Here is a 19,503-nt window from a genome sequence, read left to right on the forward strand (position 1 = left end):
CACTGTCCCGAACTGCCGCAACACGCCCACTGTCCCGACCTGCCCAACAACAGGATAGGGTGTGTGTGTGTGTGTGTGTGTGTGTGTGTGTGTGTGTGTGTGTGTGTGTGTGAGAGAGAGAGAGAGAGAGAGAGAGAGAGAGAGAGAGAGAGAGAGAGAGAGAGAGAGAGAGAGAGAGAGAGAGATATCCAAATTACAGTATAAATTGTTGATGGTTTGGCCAGCGGGATGATTGAGTGGCGGGAGGAGGCAGAAAGACTGTCTTGAAATAATTATGTTGAGGCCATGTTGGTCTGTTTACGTTGAGTCTCTTTCTTTCTTCTTTCTTTTGTCCTAATTTCATTATGTCCATGTTTTGAAGTCTCATATTGGTATTCCTTCTTCTTCTTCTTCTTGTTTCACTTGTCATGCTTTCATTATTTCCATCTTTTTAAGCCTCATTACAGTGACCTTTCTTCTTCTTTCAATTCTGCTTTCAATATATCTCATCGCTTCCTCTCTTGAGCCTCTTCACATTATTCTTCTTCTTCTTCTTCTTCTTCCTCTTCTTCTTCTTCTTCTTCTTCTTACACTTAACATCATTACCGCTTCGAGTCATTTTTCCTCTCCTGTTCGTCAATAATGTGTTTATGCTAATTATTTCTGTCATTATAAAACTAAATTAGGTTTGTTGCCTTGACCGCCGGTACGGAGCGTGTGTGACACTTGGAACGTGGAATGAAACGTACAAGAGCCTGGAACATGGAACGGGACGAGTAAGAGACCCTGGAACATGGAACGGAACGTATAAGAGTCTGGAACATGGAACGGAACGTACAAGAGACCCTGGAACATGGAACGGAGATGTGAGAGACCCTAGAACGTGGAACGGAGGGTGGAACGGAACGCGTTTGCCACCTTGCAACGTGGAATGGAACGTGTAAGAGACCAGACCGTGGAATGGAGCGTGTTAGAGACCCAGTAACGTGGAACGGAGCGTGTAAGAGACCATGGAACGTGGAACGGAGCGTGTAAGAGACCATGAAACGTGGAACGGAACGTGTAAGAGACCCTGGAACATGGAATGGAACGTGTAAAATACCCTGGAACGTGGAACGGAACGTGTGTGACCTCTCGGAACGTGGAATGGAACGTGTAAGAGACCCTAGAACGGAACGTGAAAGACCCTGGAACGTGGAACGGAAATGTGAGAAATCTTGGAACTGGTGGAACAGGAAGTGTGAGAAATGACAGTGACCCAACGCACCTCACCTTGTGCTATTTTGGTGCGTTGAGGTGTGTTGGGATGTGCTGTCTTGTTGTTTCTTGAAGTGCACCGAGTTACTTCAGTGGTGTGTTGTGGTGTCTTATGGTGTGCTGTGATGTGCTGTGATGTGTTGTGGTGTCTTATGGTGTGCTGTGATGTGCTGTGATGTGTTGTGGTGTCTTATGGTGTGCTGTGATGTGCTGTGATGTGTTGTGGTGTCTTGTGATGTGCTGTGATGTGTTGTGGTGTGTTGTCTGATCTCTGTAAAGTTCAGAGCGTTACCTCACCGCATCCATTAACATCTGAACACCGCAAGTTAATTAGTTCAATCAGTGGTTCATATTATTCCTTCCGCATCCGTAATCCTAGTGAGGGAGGGAGGGAGGGAGGAGAAGAAGAAGAAGAAGAAGAAGAAGAAGATGAAGAAGAAGAAGAAGAAGAAGAAGAAGAAGAAGAAGAAGAAGAATGAACGAGATAGGGAAATCGATTAAAAAGACCAGAAATAGAACCAACATAATTTAATAGTCATTGTCTTCTTTAATTACATACCAGGTGTTGTAGATGCGATGTACGGCTGTCTGTCCACTGTTGCCCCACACACAGACACACACACACACACACACACACACACACACACACCCACACACACACACACACACACACACACACACACACGCATATTTAGGGGCGTACGGATACAGCATACTGTGACCTAAGCCTTTTGTGGTGTAAACTATAGGAAATTGGTTACTTCAGTTTAATGTACAGGTCTCGAGGCTTTGAGAGAGAGAGAGAGAGAGAGAGAGAGAGAGAGAGAGAGAGAGAGAGAGAGAGAGAGAGAGAGAGAGAGAGAGAGAGAGAGAGCATGGCTGAGTGTATGTCTCTCCCTTGCTATAACACACCTAAGTTATAGATGCTCCCCACCAACACATAGCTCATATATTATAGGGAGGTAATTATATGTGAGAAAAAAAATATATTATAGGTAATAAATAATAAAGTGTTAAGACAATACTAAGACGAAGAACTATAAGCTGTATAAGTAAAAAAATTGAGAATCACTGATGGTATAGAAATATTATCATAGGATCACTTAAAGATTAGAGACAATACAGCATCTTGTTTCATCTAACCTAACCTAACCTAACCTAACCTAACCTAACCACGTACTCTGTTCTCACTTAAGCTACCACGTGTCTTGTTGGGCTCTGCGATGCCACCTGTTGACGGATGGCCGCGAGTGTTGTGTGGTGGTATAGTGTGGCGCGTGTCGGTAAGTAAATGCTCCCGCTAAACGTGTTATTTGTGTGGAGGAGGTTAGTGACGTCACAACTCTCACATCACCCATGCAAAGCCTTCACAAATAGGTCGACCGTAACCCCTTTCCTTGTCTTCATGCATTCACCCGACGCTGCCCATCCGCCATCACACTGATCTCCTCTTAAGCTCTCAATATTCATAGTGCCTGAAGCATCTCTAGTCTCTGATTGTCAAGCGGAGAATGACAAGAGCAAACTGGATCTGCCTTACACTGCCGAGAAGATATAACAAGACAGACATATTTGGTTAGGTTAGGTTAGTATCAAAATGAAATAAATTAATAAGGCTGTTAGTTCCTAGGCGTCTCTTCTAATACAACCCTGTTATAATGTCCTCAACCAACTAGGTAAAGGTGAGATAACAATTACAAGAGTTTCAGCTTCTCAATTAAAGTTTCAGGAGGAGAAGTTTTTACATTTCAGCCTCCCCTCCCCCCTCCCGTCCCTCACCTCAAGACACCCTATAAATACTGGAGTAACAATCCACGGACGTTCATTAGAGGATCTTGTTTTCTCTGGCGTTATTCTCTTAAAAAAAAAAAAAATCTATGTCAAAACCTCACAGTCAATCATCACTCCAAGACAGAAAGAGAAAACTGTCAGTAAGTTGTAACACAGACACACTCCATGGCTCTAGGTGGGTAGTGTGAGCCCCAAGCGCGAACTAACGACCCTCAGGACAGAAGGTAAGCGTTGTGTCCACTCGGCCACCGCACCTCGGAGCATATGATAAATTGTTAAACGTCACTCAGATTGAAGGAACCTTGATGGGGAGGGAAACAGGAACTAAGAACTAACTACACGCTTCATCAGTAGTGTCTGTCAGGATTGGCATTCATAGATCCGTCTGACGCAGCTAAGACTGTGATGGTTGGTGGAGGTGAGAGTGTGGTGGAGGCGAGATGTACGTGTGGTTAAGGTAAGAGTGTGGTTGGTGGTGGAGGTGAAACTGTGGTGAAGATGTTAGTGTGGTGGAGGTGTGTTGAAGATAAGAGTGTCGTTGGTGGTAATGGAGGTGTGGTAGGCGGTGGAGGTGTGGTTAAAGTAAGATTGTGGTTGGTTAATAGTAGAGACGTGACGAGGCAGGCAGACCAGCAGCAGCAGCAGCATGGTCTAGGTTATTGGAACATGTCTGACACTATAAACACTCATCTAGCCACAACTACCTGAGTGGATACCTTAAGTGGCGAACATGGGGGTTTTAGGAGGGCCAAGTACGAGGATCTTCAACACGAGATTCAGTAATGGGAGAGAATTGGTTAGCGAAGGAAAAGATCGATTCTGAAGCTATGTGACAAACGAACAGAATAGCGGCAATACGAGTACTTACATGTGCTGAGTGGCTGCTAACTGAAATAGAAACATGAAAGTTGTATTACTATTGACAAGGTAGTTGAGAATAAGTGTAATTTTTTTATCATGTTGAACTAAACTTGTGGGGAATTGACAATAATGGGGTGAGGGGTGGGGGGGGTGGTGGGGGGTCCTGACTTTTAAGTGTACATACAGCCACCAGAGGGCAGCACCATCGTCTGGGTTCATGTAACTCTTCTACTGTACTTTGTCTGGTCAAGTGAGGCTTCTGGTTATGAACCCTTTACAACTTAACAGACATACTGTGGACATACTGTGGTATTTCAGAAGACCAGAATAACTATATAATACACACACACACACACACACCAATCACCTTCACATTAAGTATATATATATATATAAAATTTAATAAGAATATCATAAGTTATTAAGACTCATCAATAATATCACCTATACGTTTCCGAGTCATAATTTCATCACCATTATCAACAACATTTATAACCAATAACGAGTGTAAAATATCATAATTAACGAAATATATTCAGACAACATAATATCAAGTTACGTCGTCAATTTTAAGCTAGATTTATGAGTTAAATGACCACACCTGTAAATCCGACCAGACAATCAAATTACAGGTAAAATTAAATACATTATTATCACCACAATTTAAAACGACTCGGTGAATTTATCTAAAAATACATAAAATTATACATAGAATATATTTAATACAGTCACCATAAAATTAATAATAACAAACTCGATTTAACACACACTAGTTTACTGAAGGGCTCGCTGACTGCCTCACTGTATTACTACGCTTCGATAATTACCTTCGTTACCTGTATGGACAACCTAGTGAAATTAAGATAAATAACATTCCCTCAGCTGCTCAGGTAATTTAATTACTGGTCTGAATTACGTTATATAGTTGTGTCTAAACCTAACCTCATCTACTGTAAGCTAACCTAACTCAACCTAATCAAACTTAATTCAACCTAACCTAACCTAACCTAACCTAACGCCATGGATATAGACATTGAGAGTAACATTATTAAATTTCCTGTTAACCAAAATAAGGCGATTAATTAAATCTCATGAGGTCGATTGATTGATTGATATATTTATTTATATAAACTTGATTGATTGATTGATTGACTGATTGATTGATTGGTTGATTGATTGGTTGGTTGATTGATTGGTTGGTTGATTGATTGCTATAAAATACAATCTGATGTGGATTAGAATAATTCTAGGAAAACCTAAACAAACTTTGAGTATGGACTGAAAAATGGCAGATGCAATATAATGTGGAAAAAATGTTAGTCTAGGTAACACAGGAACACAGGAACACGGGAACAGGGGAGCACATAAACACGGGAACACGAAAACGCAGGAACACAGGAACACGGCAAAACAGGAACATAGAACACAAGAACACGGCAACACAGGAACACAGGAACACGGCAACACAGGAACATGGAAACACAGGAACACGGAAACACGGTGAGATAATCTTCCAAGTATATAAATAGAAGATGGGGGTTAAATAAAGGTGATATAACTAAGGTGTTTCAACTATCAAACAAGGAGTGAACACGTAGTAATGGTTTAGAATTAGACAAACTTAGATTTAGGTATGAAATAAGTCAACTATGGTTAGGATATAGAGTAGTAGTGGATGAGTGGAACAAGTTACCGAACATCATCATTAACTCGAACACACTGGATAGGTTCAAATATAGGTTGGATGGATATATGAGCGATAAGGGTTGGGTGTAAACGGGACTGCCTAATATGGGCCAATAAACTACTGACTTGGGGAATAAGTTTAATTTGATCTTTCTCTTAATATTAAATCATTAATCTGTATATACTAACTTAAAATACATGTTTATTGACCTTAGTTGTAGAAAAGCAACACTATATTATAACATCAATACACCCAATCGTCTTCACCAACGACGGAGTGTGAGGAGGAAGCAGACCCCCCCCACCCCTTCCCTCACCCCCGTCTGAGTACACTGGTATTCTACAAGCTCTTATTTGCACATGAATTGACAAGAAGAGTCAAGGTAAACGTTCGGGCTGGTACTCAAAGCTGGGACTCACCCCCGACTCTGCTTGACCGTCGATAAAAACAAAAATCCTGTAGGTCAATGTATACAATATTTTCCGTCTAAATGTTTTCATCTGATTTTATTTTAATTTATCGTTCGCATAGAGTGTCAAAGTTTCCACCATTAAGTAAACCGTATCTCAAGTTTAATCCTGGATCCGTTTATGTAATTGTTTGGTTTAAAATTAATGTATTGTAAGAAAAACATAAAAAGAGAGAGAGAAATATTCACCATTATGTAAACCGTACTAAAATAGTCCTTCGTTCCCTTTTTCATGTTACTGAGTTAAAGTTAATATTATATACGTACAACTACAAAGAGTTTTCAATCATTAAATAGACGAGGAGGAGGGCAAGGAGAGGCCAGGGAGGAGGAGAGGTCAGGGAGGAGGCCAGGGAGGAGGACAAGGAGAGGCCAGGGAGGAGGAGAGGTCAGGGAGGAGGCCAGGGAGGAGGAGAGGTCAGGGAGGAGGTCAGGAGGAGGTCAGGAGGAGGTCAGGAGAGGTCAGGGAGGAGGCCAGGGAGGAGGAGAGGTCAGGGAGGAGGCCAGGGAGGAGGACAACGAGAGGCCAGGGAGGAGGACAGACTACTACACCCAGGGCGGAGGAGGAGAAAGTCATCCTGGTTCACAGATAAGCGTCATATCTACCCCGTGTCTGCCTTTGGCGTCTCCTGAGACCCTCGCGTTCACCTGATAACGAGTGTCAAAAGGTGATAAGAGCATGGTACACCCCCCAGCCCCCCCCCCCCCCAGGTCGACGAGATACTGGTCACGAGCTAAGACATCAGCCGTGTGTGTGTGTGTGTGTGTGTGTGTGTGTGTGTTTGTAAAGGCTCGTAACATCTGATATTTTCCGTCCATTTATGTGTGAATATTGAAGTAAACTTTTCTTTCCGTGCTGTGTACAAGATATATACCAAGCAGATGACACGCACTAAGTACACATTAATGTCACCCCTTTAATTGATTAATGTTTCAAGGGTTAATTATATTGAATACATAAGAGAACACGAGAACTATTACCTCCAATAACATCTATAACAAAGGAACAATAACATATCAGCTAGAGGAGGAAGAAGAGGAACACAAGTTGCCAACACAGCCTTCTACAGACACAGCTCCTACTTCTTCTTATTCTGATCATCGCGTCGCCGTCACACACACACACACACGCTGCTCTCCTCCACAACATTCAAATGAACACTCGACCAGAGACACATAATCCCACACTTCCTGTCGCAAACACGTCGTCTACTTGTGCCGTTCCCGTCCTCTTGCTAAGTCAGGGGGCAGTCGCGTCAAATTTATCTCAAGTGTGTAACGCCAATTCTCGTCCCAGTTTTCTATGGAGTTTTATCGTGGTGAGTCAACAGAAACGCTGGACATTACTTCATACTACTAGTGTTGAAGGTGGAGTAGTTCAGTGTTTATTATCAGGACTTAAGGTGAATTGATTTTAAGACTTCAAGGATTACCTGAAGATTCGTCCCTCCTACCCCACTCCACCCCACCAGATTATTGTATACCTGAAGATTAATATTAACCTAACCTAACCTACCCTACCCTAACCTAACCTAATCTAACCTAACCCAACCTAACTTTACATAATCTAACCAAAAATAACCTAACCCCCCACGACTGCAATAGGGTGGTAAATCTTCAGGTGAAATAATCTTGGAGGAAAGGGGAAGTGAACCTTTAAGTGATACAACAATTTCCTATCAACGTGTTACTCTTAGACAGATAACAAAAAAAAACCCACACTTGTACTATTATTGGTAACGTGTGGTAGGCGACAGTGGGTTTCTGTGACTACTGATCTCCCTTGTGTATGTGTGTGTGTGTCACTAGAAAAACACAATAACTATAATTTTTCATACCAGTAAAAATAAATTCTGTTTGCTTCAGTCACCATTAAGCTCAGTGCAGATACTAAAAGCTTTTATTTCTGTACACAAGGAAGCAGCCTGACCAACACTGTACTCGACTGCCTTCACTCTCACCAACTGATAAATTAGGTACCTAGTTACAGTTGGGTGAACTTGGGGGTACCACGGGCGGGAACCAGCGACCCTTAGGACGGGACAGAGTGCTGTGCTCACTCGGCCACCGCAAAACAAAGGTTGAAGTTTAAAATTTAATTGTTTTTATTAGGTTATTAATTCACACACACACACACACACACACACACACACACACACACACACACACACACACACACACACACACACACACACACACACACACACCACAAAACTAAGACTATTGACTCAGCGGAAGTACAGTACAATACCTTAAATAACAATAAACTAAGAAACTAACAGAAAAAAATAAATCCTTCGTGCATTGACATCTTGCAACAGAACAAAAAATAAAACCCAACAAATTATCTAAGAACACCAAATAATAATAATAATAATCTGGGAAGAAAAAATAAGAGAAAGTGATCTAATATTTTAAGGGTTAGGTTAGGTTAGCGGTACAGTTAGGTTAGTTCAGGTTTGCGTTAGGATGGTTAATCCTCAGGTAAAATAACCATGGGGGCTAATCTTCACATGACCCAGGAGGATTATCAGTTGTCGCCAGTGAGAGTATTGTACCCTTTATGAAGCGCCTCAACCAATCATTAGCCTCAGGGTTTATACCAGACACTAAGATAAACAACAATAATACTCTCGTCTCAGGTAACTCAGGGGAACTGACGTGAGTCAACAACACCTACACCCCCTGACCAGTGACTCAGGTAAAGCGTCAGAAGGAACTGTAGGGAGGAGCAGGGTGTTGGGAGACTTCACACCACACCTCACCACACCTTGATAACATTCTATTACTACATAGGTAGTAGGTAGTAGGCAGCTACCAAACAGGGAGGTACTACCGCCTGGGAAGATATTGGAAGCATTGTGTGTTGTCTAATGGTAGACCCTGCTGCCATATGGCATCACGAAAATTGTGACCCAGTCCCAGGTTGCTGATCTGACTTTCTGCCTCATTTACACACAATTGCAGGGTCTCAATTGATTCTCTTACTATTGACAACACAATATACATACAGTGTATCATTTCTCACTATTGATATTTTTTTTTTTCTTTATGGTTCTTTATTATTATTATTTTTTTTTTATTATTATTATTATTATTGCAGTATTATTATTATTATTATTATTATTATTATTATTATTATTATTATTATTATTATTATTATTATTATTATTATTATTATTATTACATTTTCGCCTCCCAGGCCCCGATGTGGGTCAGTGACCTGTGCCCGGGTGGGCTAATACCTCGTAAAAAAAAAAAAACCCACCTTGATAGCTACCTGTATGGTGACCTCAGGAGCTAGTCAATAATACACTATCATACTACGTTCAAGTTAATTATTTTTAAGCTATTGTACAGTCGGGGACAAAAGTTCACTCCCTGTGGTGAAACTGAACCACGGGAATGAGTTTCCGAACTGACTTAACCCTGACTGTTTCATCTCATTTGGGATCGACACTGCTTCATTTTGGACGGGAGCGAACTTTTGACCCCGACTGTACATTTAAATCGTCTCCTCCCCCTGCATAATACCTCCACCCTGGGAAGATTTGTTGATGGTGTGGGTAGTGTAGTGTCATCAGAGCTGCTCCAAACTTTAGCATCAATAATTCAACAAACACTCGTGCAAGTTGGAGAAGAGAGGCAGATAAGATCCTTAACTCGGCTCCAAGCAGAAATGTGTGCGTGAGGTTAGGTTAGATAAACACGTAAATAGAGACAGACCGACAGACAGACCGACAGATAGACAGATAGATAGACAGATAGATAGATAGATAGATAGAGATGTTTAATGGGTAACATCGTCTTACAATTTCACACTGGTTAGGTTAGGTTAGGTTAGGTTAGGTTAGGTTAGCTCATCATTAACTGACAGTAGACATTCCGGGAATATGTGACATTTCCAGAATCAACATAATGGGAGTAGACAAAGTGGGCATAAACCAAAACAAAATTCTCACCTATACCTGTGTGTGTGTGTGTGTGTGTGTGTGTGTGTCTGTGTGTGTGATTGATAGGTGACGCCTGGGCCAGCTGCACGCTAAATAAAGCCCCCGAATTATCTTGTAAACTCCACGCTGTGTGTCAGACCAAAGTTTAACGTTAAGTACAGGTGACACTGACAGGCTACACATCCTCTTATTTACCTCCAGGAATTCATCAGTAAGTCGAGAGAGTTACTTGTCTTTTTAAATATACTGTACACAACACCCGCTTACTCCCACTCTCTACAACATCGTCACACCTACTGTTGACAATGTTAGTATTTAGTACATACAGTATATAAACATCGTCCCTCAAAGTCTGACCAAACCTAACCTAACCTAACTTAACCTAACCTAAACCTAACTTAACCTGACCTAAACCTAACTTAACCTAAATCTAACCTAACCTGACCTAAATAACCACCCACGCCCTACCTACTGTACTGTTGACAATGTTAGTATCCTTAAACCTACAGTCAATGGGCGGATTAGCTGAAGATTAACACCCATAGCTTATTTAACCTGATGATTAAACACTCTAAAGCCATCTACGGTATATTCCATCTAGGGTATATGTCATCTACGGTATATGTCATCTACGGTATATGTCATCTACGGTATATGTCATCTACGGTATATGTCATCCACGGTATATGTCATCCACGGTATATGTCATCCACGGTATATGTCATCCACGGTATATGTCATCTACGGTATATGTCATCTACGGTATATGTCATCCACGGTATATGTCATCTACGGTATATGTCATCCACGGTATATGTCATCCACGGTATATGTCATCTACGGTATATGTCATCTACGGTATATGTCATCCACGGTATATGTCATCCACGGTATATGTCATCCACGGTATATGTCATCCACGGTATATGTCATCCACGGTATATGTCATCATACGGTATATGTCATCTACGGTATATGTCATCTACGGTATATGTCATCTACGGTATATGTCATCTACGGTATATGTCATCTACGGTATATGTATCCACGGTATATGTCATCCACGGTATATGTCATCTACGGTATATGTCATCTACGGTATATGTCATCTACGGTATATGTCATCTACGGTATATGTCATCTACGGTATATGTCATCCACGGTATATGTCATCCACGGTATATGTCATCCACGGTATATGTCATCTACGGTATATGTTATCCACGGTATATGTCATCTACGGTATATGTTATCCACGGTATATGTCATCCACGGTATATGTCATCCACGGTATATGTCATCTACGGTATATGTCATCCACGGTATATGTCATCTACGGTATATGTTATCCACGGTATATGTCATCCACGGTATATGTCATCCACGGTATATGTCATCCACGGTATATGTCATCTACGGTACGCCGTCTACGGTACGCCATCCACGATACTCTTCTGTAAATTATATTATGCATTCATGTAGTGGTAAAGAAAGGGTCACATACATGGCCATACCTACTACAGTATACACATATGATCACGTGTGTGTGTGTGTGTGAGAGAAACACCCAATATACACACACACATACACACAAAAAAAACTACGAATATAAAGACAAATAGTTTCGATTCTATAACACAAACACGAAACACCCAACACCTCCCCCGCCCCCCACCAAAAAACTACGTTGTATATTCCCAGTAAAAGTTGAACATGAATACAAATGCTTCCGCCCCTCTCCGACTCCTGCATTCTCCCCCACTCTTCCCTCCAACACCCTCCTCCTCCTCCTCTCCAACAGACCTCCCTCCCTCCTCTCCCTCCCCGAGCCAACAGATCAACAGGTGGGCAAAACAACACAGCTAACCCGACAACTCCGCCTGGAAGAACTTGCCCACATTCTCTACTAAGCAACACAACAAGATGGGGGATACTTGCCTAAACTGCGATGCTCACCTCAAACTTCTCTCTTTCTCTCCCTCTTTCTCTCTCTCTGTCCCTATTTGGCGCTTCCATTGTTTTATTTATTATTTCTTACTATTTTTTTCTCTTATTTTGTTTATTGTATTAATTTTTTTTTATTCAACCGATTTCCTGTATTAAACAACTTAAGAAGCAGATTACACAAAGATACAGTCAGAGAAGCACCATATAGCTCTCTCTGACTGTATCTTTCTGTAACCTGTTTCTGAAATGTGTTAAATACATGACAGCACTGAAGCAATATTGTATAGGGTGAATTATTTCTCAGTTATGATTCACTTAACTCTGTTTATAGTAACATGGAATCACCTGAAGATAAAGATGAAATATTCTAGTGATTCTTGGGGGACTGGGTTAAATCAGGTTAGGTTAGGTTAGATTAGGTTAGGTTAGGTTAGGTTAATCTTAAGGTGAAATAACCAGGAATGTGGAGGGGGGTCAATCTTCAGGTGATCCAAACATGCCCTAAACCTCTCCAAACTTACGTAGAAATTAATGTAAGAAAATATAGCGTATACATGGACTACTGTTGATGACCTACCATGGAGATAATACAACACTATATATGTATTGAAACATTATTTATATACCTACATTATATACCTACACTATCTATGTATACTGAAACATTATTTGTACACCTGCACACGGTGAATCATAAAGTGAACTTGTATGATGATTTTCCACAATATCTAACTATCTATCTATCTATCTATCTATCTATCTATTAGACCCTAACACCTTGCTCCACCAGACAGCATCTTATAAACAAAGAACCACTAACGCAGGTACAGACACATTCAGGAGCCAGTACTTGCCAACAGTGTGTAACAGAGACGTGACCGATGACCGACCACCCAAGCGGCTTACAGACCGATTAGTGGCGATGAGGATAACGTAAAATACGATACATTGAGGTGAGGTAGCGGGTGATATAGGAGTATGATAGTTATAGTGTGATATAGGAGTATGATAGTTATAGTGTGATATAGGAGTATGATAGTTATAGTGTGATATAGGAGTATGATAGTTATAGTGTGATATAGGAGTATGATAGTTATAGTGTGATATAGGAGTATGATAGTTATAGTGTGATATAGGAGTATGATAGTTATAGTGTGATATAGGAGTATGATAGTTATAGTGTGATATAGGAGTATGATAGTTATAGTATGATATAGGAGTATGATAGTTATAGTGTGATATAGGAGTATGATAGTTATAGTGTGATATAGGAGTATGATAGCTATAGTGCCCCGTTATCCTGGAGTATGATATAGTGACCCGTTATCTTGGAGTATGATAGCTATAGTGCCCTGTTATCCTGGAGTATGATATAGTGCCCCGTTATCCTGGAGTATGATATAGTGCCCCGTTATCCTGGAGTATGATATAGTGCCCCGTTATCCTGGAGTATGATAGCTATAGTGCCCCTTTATCGTGCTTCTACAGTGCAATATAACACAATTTATGTTAATTCACATTCTATAAAGCTTTCATATTATGCTGAGGTCAGGAAGCCGTACGTCTGGTGGGGGAGAGACATCTTCAAAATATTAATATAATATACTCCAGGCTGACCCCCCCATGCTGTGAGGTGTGTCTCACTTCTTCTCCCCCCCCCTCCTCCTCCAAGTACTACCCACCCTTCAAGTACTACTCCTCCACCCTTCAAGTACTACTCCACGCCACCCTTCACTGCTCCCTCCTCCCTCCACCCTTCAAGTACTACTCCACCCTCCACCCTTCAAGTACTACTCCACTCCACCCCAAGTCTCTACTCCACCCTCCCTCCACCCTTCAAGTACCACTCCACCCACTCCTCCACCCTTCAAGTACTACTCCTCCACCCTTCAAGTACTCCACTCCCTTCAAGTACTGCCCACTCCACCCTCCCTCCACCCTTCAAGTACTACTCCACCCCCTCCCTCCACCCTTCAAGTACTACTCCACTCCACCCTCCCTCCACCCTTCAAGTACTACTCCACTCCACCCTCCCTCCACCCTTCAAGTACTACTCCACGCCACCCTCCCTCCACCCTTCAAGTACTACTCCACTCCACCCGCCCACCAACATGAAGTACAACTTGAAAGGAGTCACAAACTACCCTACCAAGTTTTATAATCTTATTGGCATCAATAAAGCTTTATCTTGAGATGGTTTAGAATAGAATAATAAAATATATAAGGAATAAGAGTGATAAAAATTATAATAATGATAAAGATGCATACATACATACATACATACATACATATATACATACATACATACATTCTTGCATACATACATTCTTGCATACATACATACTGTGCATGCATACCTACATACATAATTACATATCGAGTAAAATAATCCTACTAGTACTCAATGTTCGGTGGATTTGGCATCCTGTGTACCGCCGGCAAGGCCGTGGGCTCGTTAACACTCGTCTTGCCCGCGGTGTCCACCGTTTCTCTGTGGATGTCGGTCACATTAGAATAACCCGTTATAGTATGTCCTTCTTTCCTCACACAGCCAAACTGTGGAATGCTCTGCCTTCTTCTGTGTTTCCATACTCATACAATCTGTCTCACTTCAAAAAGCTGGTTTTCCGGCATCTTCGTGGTGTAGATTAATATAATCTCTATTTTAAATTATTTGTACTCTTATTTTTTCGCCCCTTAGGCCCCGTTGTGGGCTCGATGACCTGTGCCCTGGTGGGCTATTCCCCGTAAAAAAAAAACATACACACAGACATTACAACTTTACAATAACACAGACGGTGCAATGTGTACAATGTAAATAAACACTATAATTTTTTTTTGTAGCGAGACGAGAAGTATTGTTCTTTAGTAGAGACGAGAAGTATTGTTCCTTAGTATTCAATAAGTGAAAAATATATATTCAGATACTTCTCACAGGACAAGGGGGCTGAGCGTCTTTATAATGTAGGTCTTACCCGCCTCCAGGCAGCCTCGCCCACTACCACTCGGCGCCGCCATTTTGTATACCTCGCGCTATGCCCCGTCCCGTGTACTGTATACAACGGCGGTGCTTGCACAACTTCCCCTCGTGTTAATCTACCGCCATTCACGCAACCATATGACGTCTTGTTATCGTAAGTATAAGGCTTAATAGTCTATATTTTCCTGAGTGTGTTACCAGCTGTCGTATACTGTGCTCAACCTCGCGTTGGAAACAAGTTGGTGTGAATCTCTTTAAAGAATACGTCAAGTCTTCAGCCAACTGTAACCCTCCAACCTTCTTACCGCTTAGGTTAGGTTAGGTTAGAGTAGCATTAGGTTTAGTAAGATTTAGTTTAGGTTAGATTAAGTTTTGTTAAGTTAGGTTAGATTAGATTAGGTTAGCAAGTGGAGTGGTGGGGAGGTGTGGACTACAGTAGGTGGAAGAGAGGTGGTGAAGGGAGGCCACACAATAACACGGAGCTGGTGGTGATTCAGCGCTGTTACGATGATGGCTGTTCCTATCCGATCGACCCATACACCCCCCCCCCCTTCCCCTACTGGCTTAAAGGTGTTGACCAGAGCACTCAAACCTACGACCACACACTTAAGACTGTTGGTCCACACACTTACACACTTAAGACTGATGGTTCAAACACTTAAGACTGTTGGTCCACACACACTTAAAACTTTTGGTCCACACACACACACTTAAGACTTTTGGTCCACACACACTTAAGAATGCTGGTCCACACACACACACACACACTTAAGAATGCTGGTCCACACACACACACACACTGCTGGTCCACACACACACACTGCTGGTCACACACACACACTGCTGGTCCACACACACACACACTGCTGGTCCACACACACACACTGCTGGTCCACACACACACTGCTGGTCACACACACACACACACTGCTGGTCACACACACACACACACAGACTGCTGGTCACACACACACACACACACACACTGCTGGTCCACACACACACACACTTAAGAATGCTGGTCCACACACACACACACACACACTGCTGGTCACACACACACACACACTGCTGGTCCCACACACACACACACTGCTGGTCCACACACACACACACACACACTGCTGGTCCCACACACACACACACACACAAGACTGCTGGTCACTGCTGGTCCACACACACACACACACACACTTAAGACTGCTGGTCCACACACACACACACACACTGCTGGTCCACACACACACACACACACACTGCTGGTTCACACACACTTAAGACTGCTGGTCCACACACACACATAAAACCTTCGAACAGATAGCGTGTCTCTATAGACCTACGGAGTTGTTATGGGTACGTGGTCACTCCCCCTCCCCGCCCACACTACCTCTACTATAGATACTGTGATAATAACCTCTGCTTCGCTCACCCACCAGACACACACACTACCCAACCATCTCATTACCACCTCAACAGTTAGGTACCCATGTGACGAGCGAGTGTTTTCTGGTGGTTTTAATGATCTTTTCTTAACAGACTCAGCAGACCAGTACCAACCATGCACCTCAACCAATGCCTCCTATCGGGTGTAGTACATAGTTATGAGTGTTTTGGTCTCCAGTTCCCACGACCACCCACATACAGAGCCCTTACTGACATCAAGACCTATACAGAGCCAGTTACTGACTCTGCAATGCGTCTTTTCGTATACAGTGAGTTGCTCAGTATTCCAGGACTGAACTTTTAGGTGTAGATAATGTTAAACGCAAATGGACAAATTAAACCAACACCAACACGAAAAGTCATCACCACTTCTTCCCTGAGACGTCCCTAGGGCAACACCCAGCTGATCTGCCTTGGATCACGCCTCGGATCAGAAGACTTACGCAGCAGCAAAACAGCGTCTTTCATCTGAACGACAACAACCGCTACTCCACATCAGTCATCCACGAAATACCCGCTGCAGCACAGAAGTCTTACTACCTAACCACGCTGTAACACCTGAGGCACACCAACATCACTCAGTGCTGTGGTCATGTTAAGGAACTCTGTGGTTAAGACCCCCAACCCCCCGCCCTGTCCCCAGTTATCACGCCAATGATGACGCAGCAGAACAATCTATTGGGACTATATAGTAACATATCAGCCTTAGTAAAAATTATCTGGCACCATCGCCGGTGTGACGTCATATTGGGTTTAATGCCATATAACAGATATCGCTCAGCAGTACTTCAGTAGTGTATCATCTCTTAGTAACTCAATACAATAACCTTACTTGATAGTAATAGCTGAAAAACCCAAATTTCGTGGATTTTTCGTATTTTTTCCAAGATCTCAATGTCAGAGTAAAAGAAAAATTAGATCAAATGAAAAAAAACAAGAAGTACAATAAAGTCCACGTGGCCACACACTCATAGACTGCAGCGAGCGAGCAGACAAGGTCTAGCAAGTTGTGTCGTTTTCTACACAACGCACTACCACAAATGAAGCACTGGAGAAGTAGCGAGTACCACCTGAGATTCCTCTAAAATGTAGCTCCAATACTGCCTTCCTTACTTTTCCTCAAAAACAGTAGCACTAAAGCTATCATTACTACAAAAGCAGCTCCACTACTCCCAACCAAGAGACACGTAAGATCTCTGTGGCTCCCACACCTTCACAAACTTCACCAAAACGTTCTACTTAGACAATTACAAAATAATTATTAACAAAGTTATCGACTCTAAGATTTGGAGAAGACTTATTCCATGGCTTACAGATTATCTTTACGACTGACACCAAGCTGTACCTCTCCGCGGGCTGTCTCCACCTTCCAGTCACTCTCACGTGCGGCGCCCTGAAAGATACTTCCGCTCGCTGGAAATATATCGATGACTCCACCACTGGCATCAGTGTACACAACACAGCTCCTAACTACAGAGACCTCCAGAACACACTGAACAGTCTCCAAAAATGATCAGCCGCCAATTATGTCACCACCAACCACACCAACACCATGGTTACTCCACCTCCCTAGCTCCATCACGCTAGGCCCCAACATCCTCCTGGATGTGAATTCCACCAAACTCCTCGGCATCATTATAGAAAATAAAATAAGCTGGAGAGTATACGTTAAGACAATCATCAGATCTTACAGCTATCGTCCACACATCCTCGGTCATTTCACGAACCTTGGACTGAGCTCAAGAACATTTATACAACCTCCACAGTTAACTCACCTACGCTTCCCCTGCCTGGTTTTCACCCTTAGCTTTTACACAACAAAGAGGTCTAAGAAAAAGGCGTGCAAGATTATTCTCTGCTGGACCACCCTCGCCACCACCACTTGCTGCCACCTAAGTTCCTCGACCGCAAATTGTTGTCTGACACTACACCCGTAACAAGCTTATACCTCGTACTGATCGCTACAAGAACAGCACCCATCCCAACCATGAACAAAATGATCAATGACTCGTAAATAACTTGTGTGTTCACTCTTTTGCTTCTTGTCCTCTTTGTACTGTAACTGTAATGATAGCTTATGTTAAATGACCCTCTCCCCTGTGTCATGACCCTCTCCCCTGTGTCATGACCCTCTCCCCTGTGTCATGACCCTCTCCCCCGTGTCATGACCCTCTCCCCCGTGTCATGGTGACCTATAGTACATACTCAAGGTTGGTAACTATAAATATATGACTGGTGACCCCACATACTCAAGACTGGTGACCCACATACTGAAGACTGGTGAACCACATACTCAAAACTGGTGACCCACATACTCAAAACTGGTAACCCACATACTGAAGACTGGTGAACCACATACTCAAAACTGGTGACCCACATACTCAAAACTGGTGACCCACATACTCAAGACTGGTAACCCACGTACTCAAGACTGGTGACTGGTGACCCATGTTATCAGCACTAATGCAGATCAGGCAATACATAATTGAACATTACTACCCACAGGCACACGATATCAACAAGTTACTTCACCCAAATTAGATAATAATGACTGTAGTAAACTTTCTGGTGACTTGTATCATGTATGAGTGTATGGAAGTCACAAGTAAGTGTATGACTCGTGGGGGGCTACTTACCGCTCGATGGCTGTGTGTTTGGTTGTAATCCTCGTAAAAATCACTCTTCCAGATCACTTAGTATTGGTCTACCTGTACTGAGGCGACACTGAGACACATTCATCAGTTTATTAAGTACACGCGCGCCTCACTCTCACGCTTCACGTCTCCCTAATAACTGGGAGATGCAGTGGGCGGCAACTCTCATCGCGTAATTCCATTTTATTTACACCGAAGACTCAGCGTGACGACACAGGTACTACGGAACACCTCTTCTGGCTGTGGTGTTTTTATCCTCTGCTGCAGTTCTTTTTCTCCTTCGTCAGTCTTCAGTCAGAATGGGAATAAGAATTGACTAAACAATCTGTACTCCTGGGTGAGCGGATTACCGAGCGATACTACGGCACACCTGGCGAGCCACCACCGGATACGGTGAATGGTCCACCATGCACGGGGGCCCCGCCTCCCTCACTCACCCGTGGGTCCTGCCAGGCTGCCACCACAGGCAGTGGCCAGTGGGC

At 42.7% G+C, this 19,503-nt stretch overlaps 1 protein-coding gene and 1 long non-coding RNA gene across 2 annotated transcripts in view; one reads left to right on the top strand and one right to left on the bottom strand.

Moving 5' to 3' along the window:
* LOC121874463 overlaps window positions 1–3,918 on the bottom strand; it is a 114,311-nt gene extending 110,393 nt beyond the window's left edge. Inside the window, exon 1 of the long non-coding RNA XR_006090429.1 lies at window positions 3,896–3,918. This is a non-coding gene — a long non-coding RNA (uncharacterized LOC121874463). The remainder of the gene's footprint in view (window positions 1–3,895) is intronic.
* Window positions 3,919–10,635: 6,717 nt separating this feature from the next.
* Window positions 10,636–11,457, top strand: LOC121874506. The gene has a single exon (XM_042378661.1). It carries the CDS (start codon window positions 10,636–10,638, stop codon window positions 11,455–11,457), a length of 822 nt encoding a protein of 273 aa, XP_042234595.1.
* The last annotated feature ends 8,046 nt before the right edge of the window (window positions 11,458–19,503 follow it).

The sequence above is a fragment of the Homarus americanus genome, unplaced genomic scaffold (assembly GCF_018991925.1).
Source record: "Homarus americanus isolate GMGI-L3 unplaced genomic scaffold, GMGI_Hamer_2.0 scaffold11794, whole genome shotgun sequence".
Taxonomy (NCBI): Eukaryota; Metazoa; Arthropoda; class Malacostraca; order Decapoda; family Nephropidae; genus Homarus; species Homarus americanus.

Bases quoted from the DNA above. Each gene is read 5' to 3' on its own strand.
- LOC121874506 (XM_042378661.1), top strand. From the start codon at position 10,636: ATGTCATCTACGGTATATGTCATCTACGGTATATGTCATCCACGGTAT.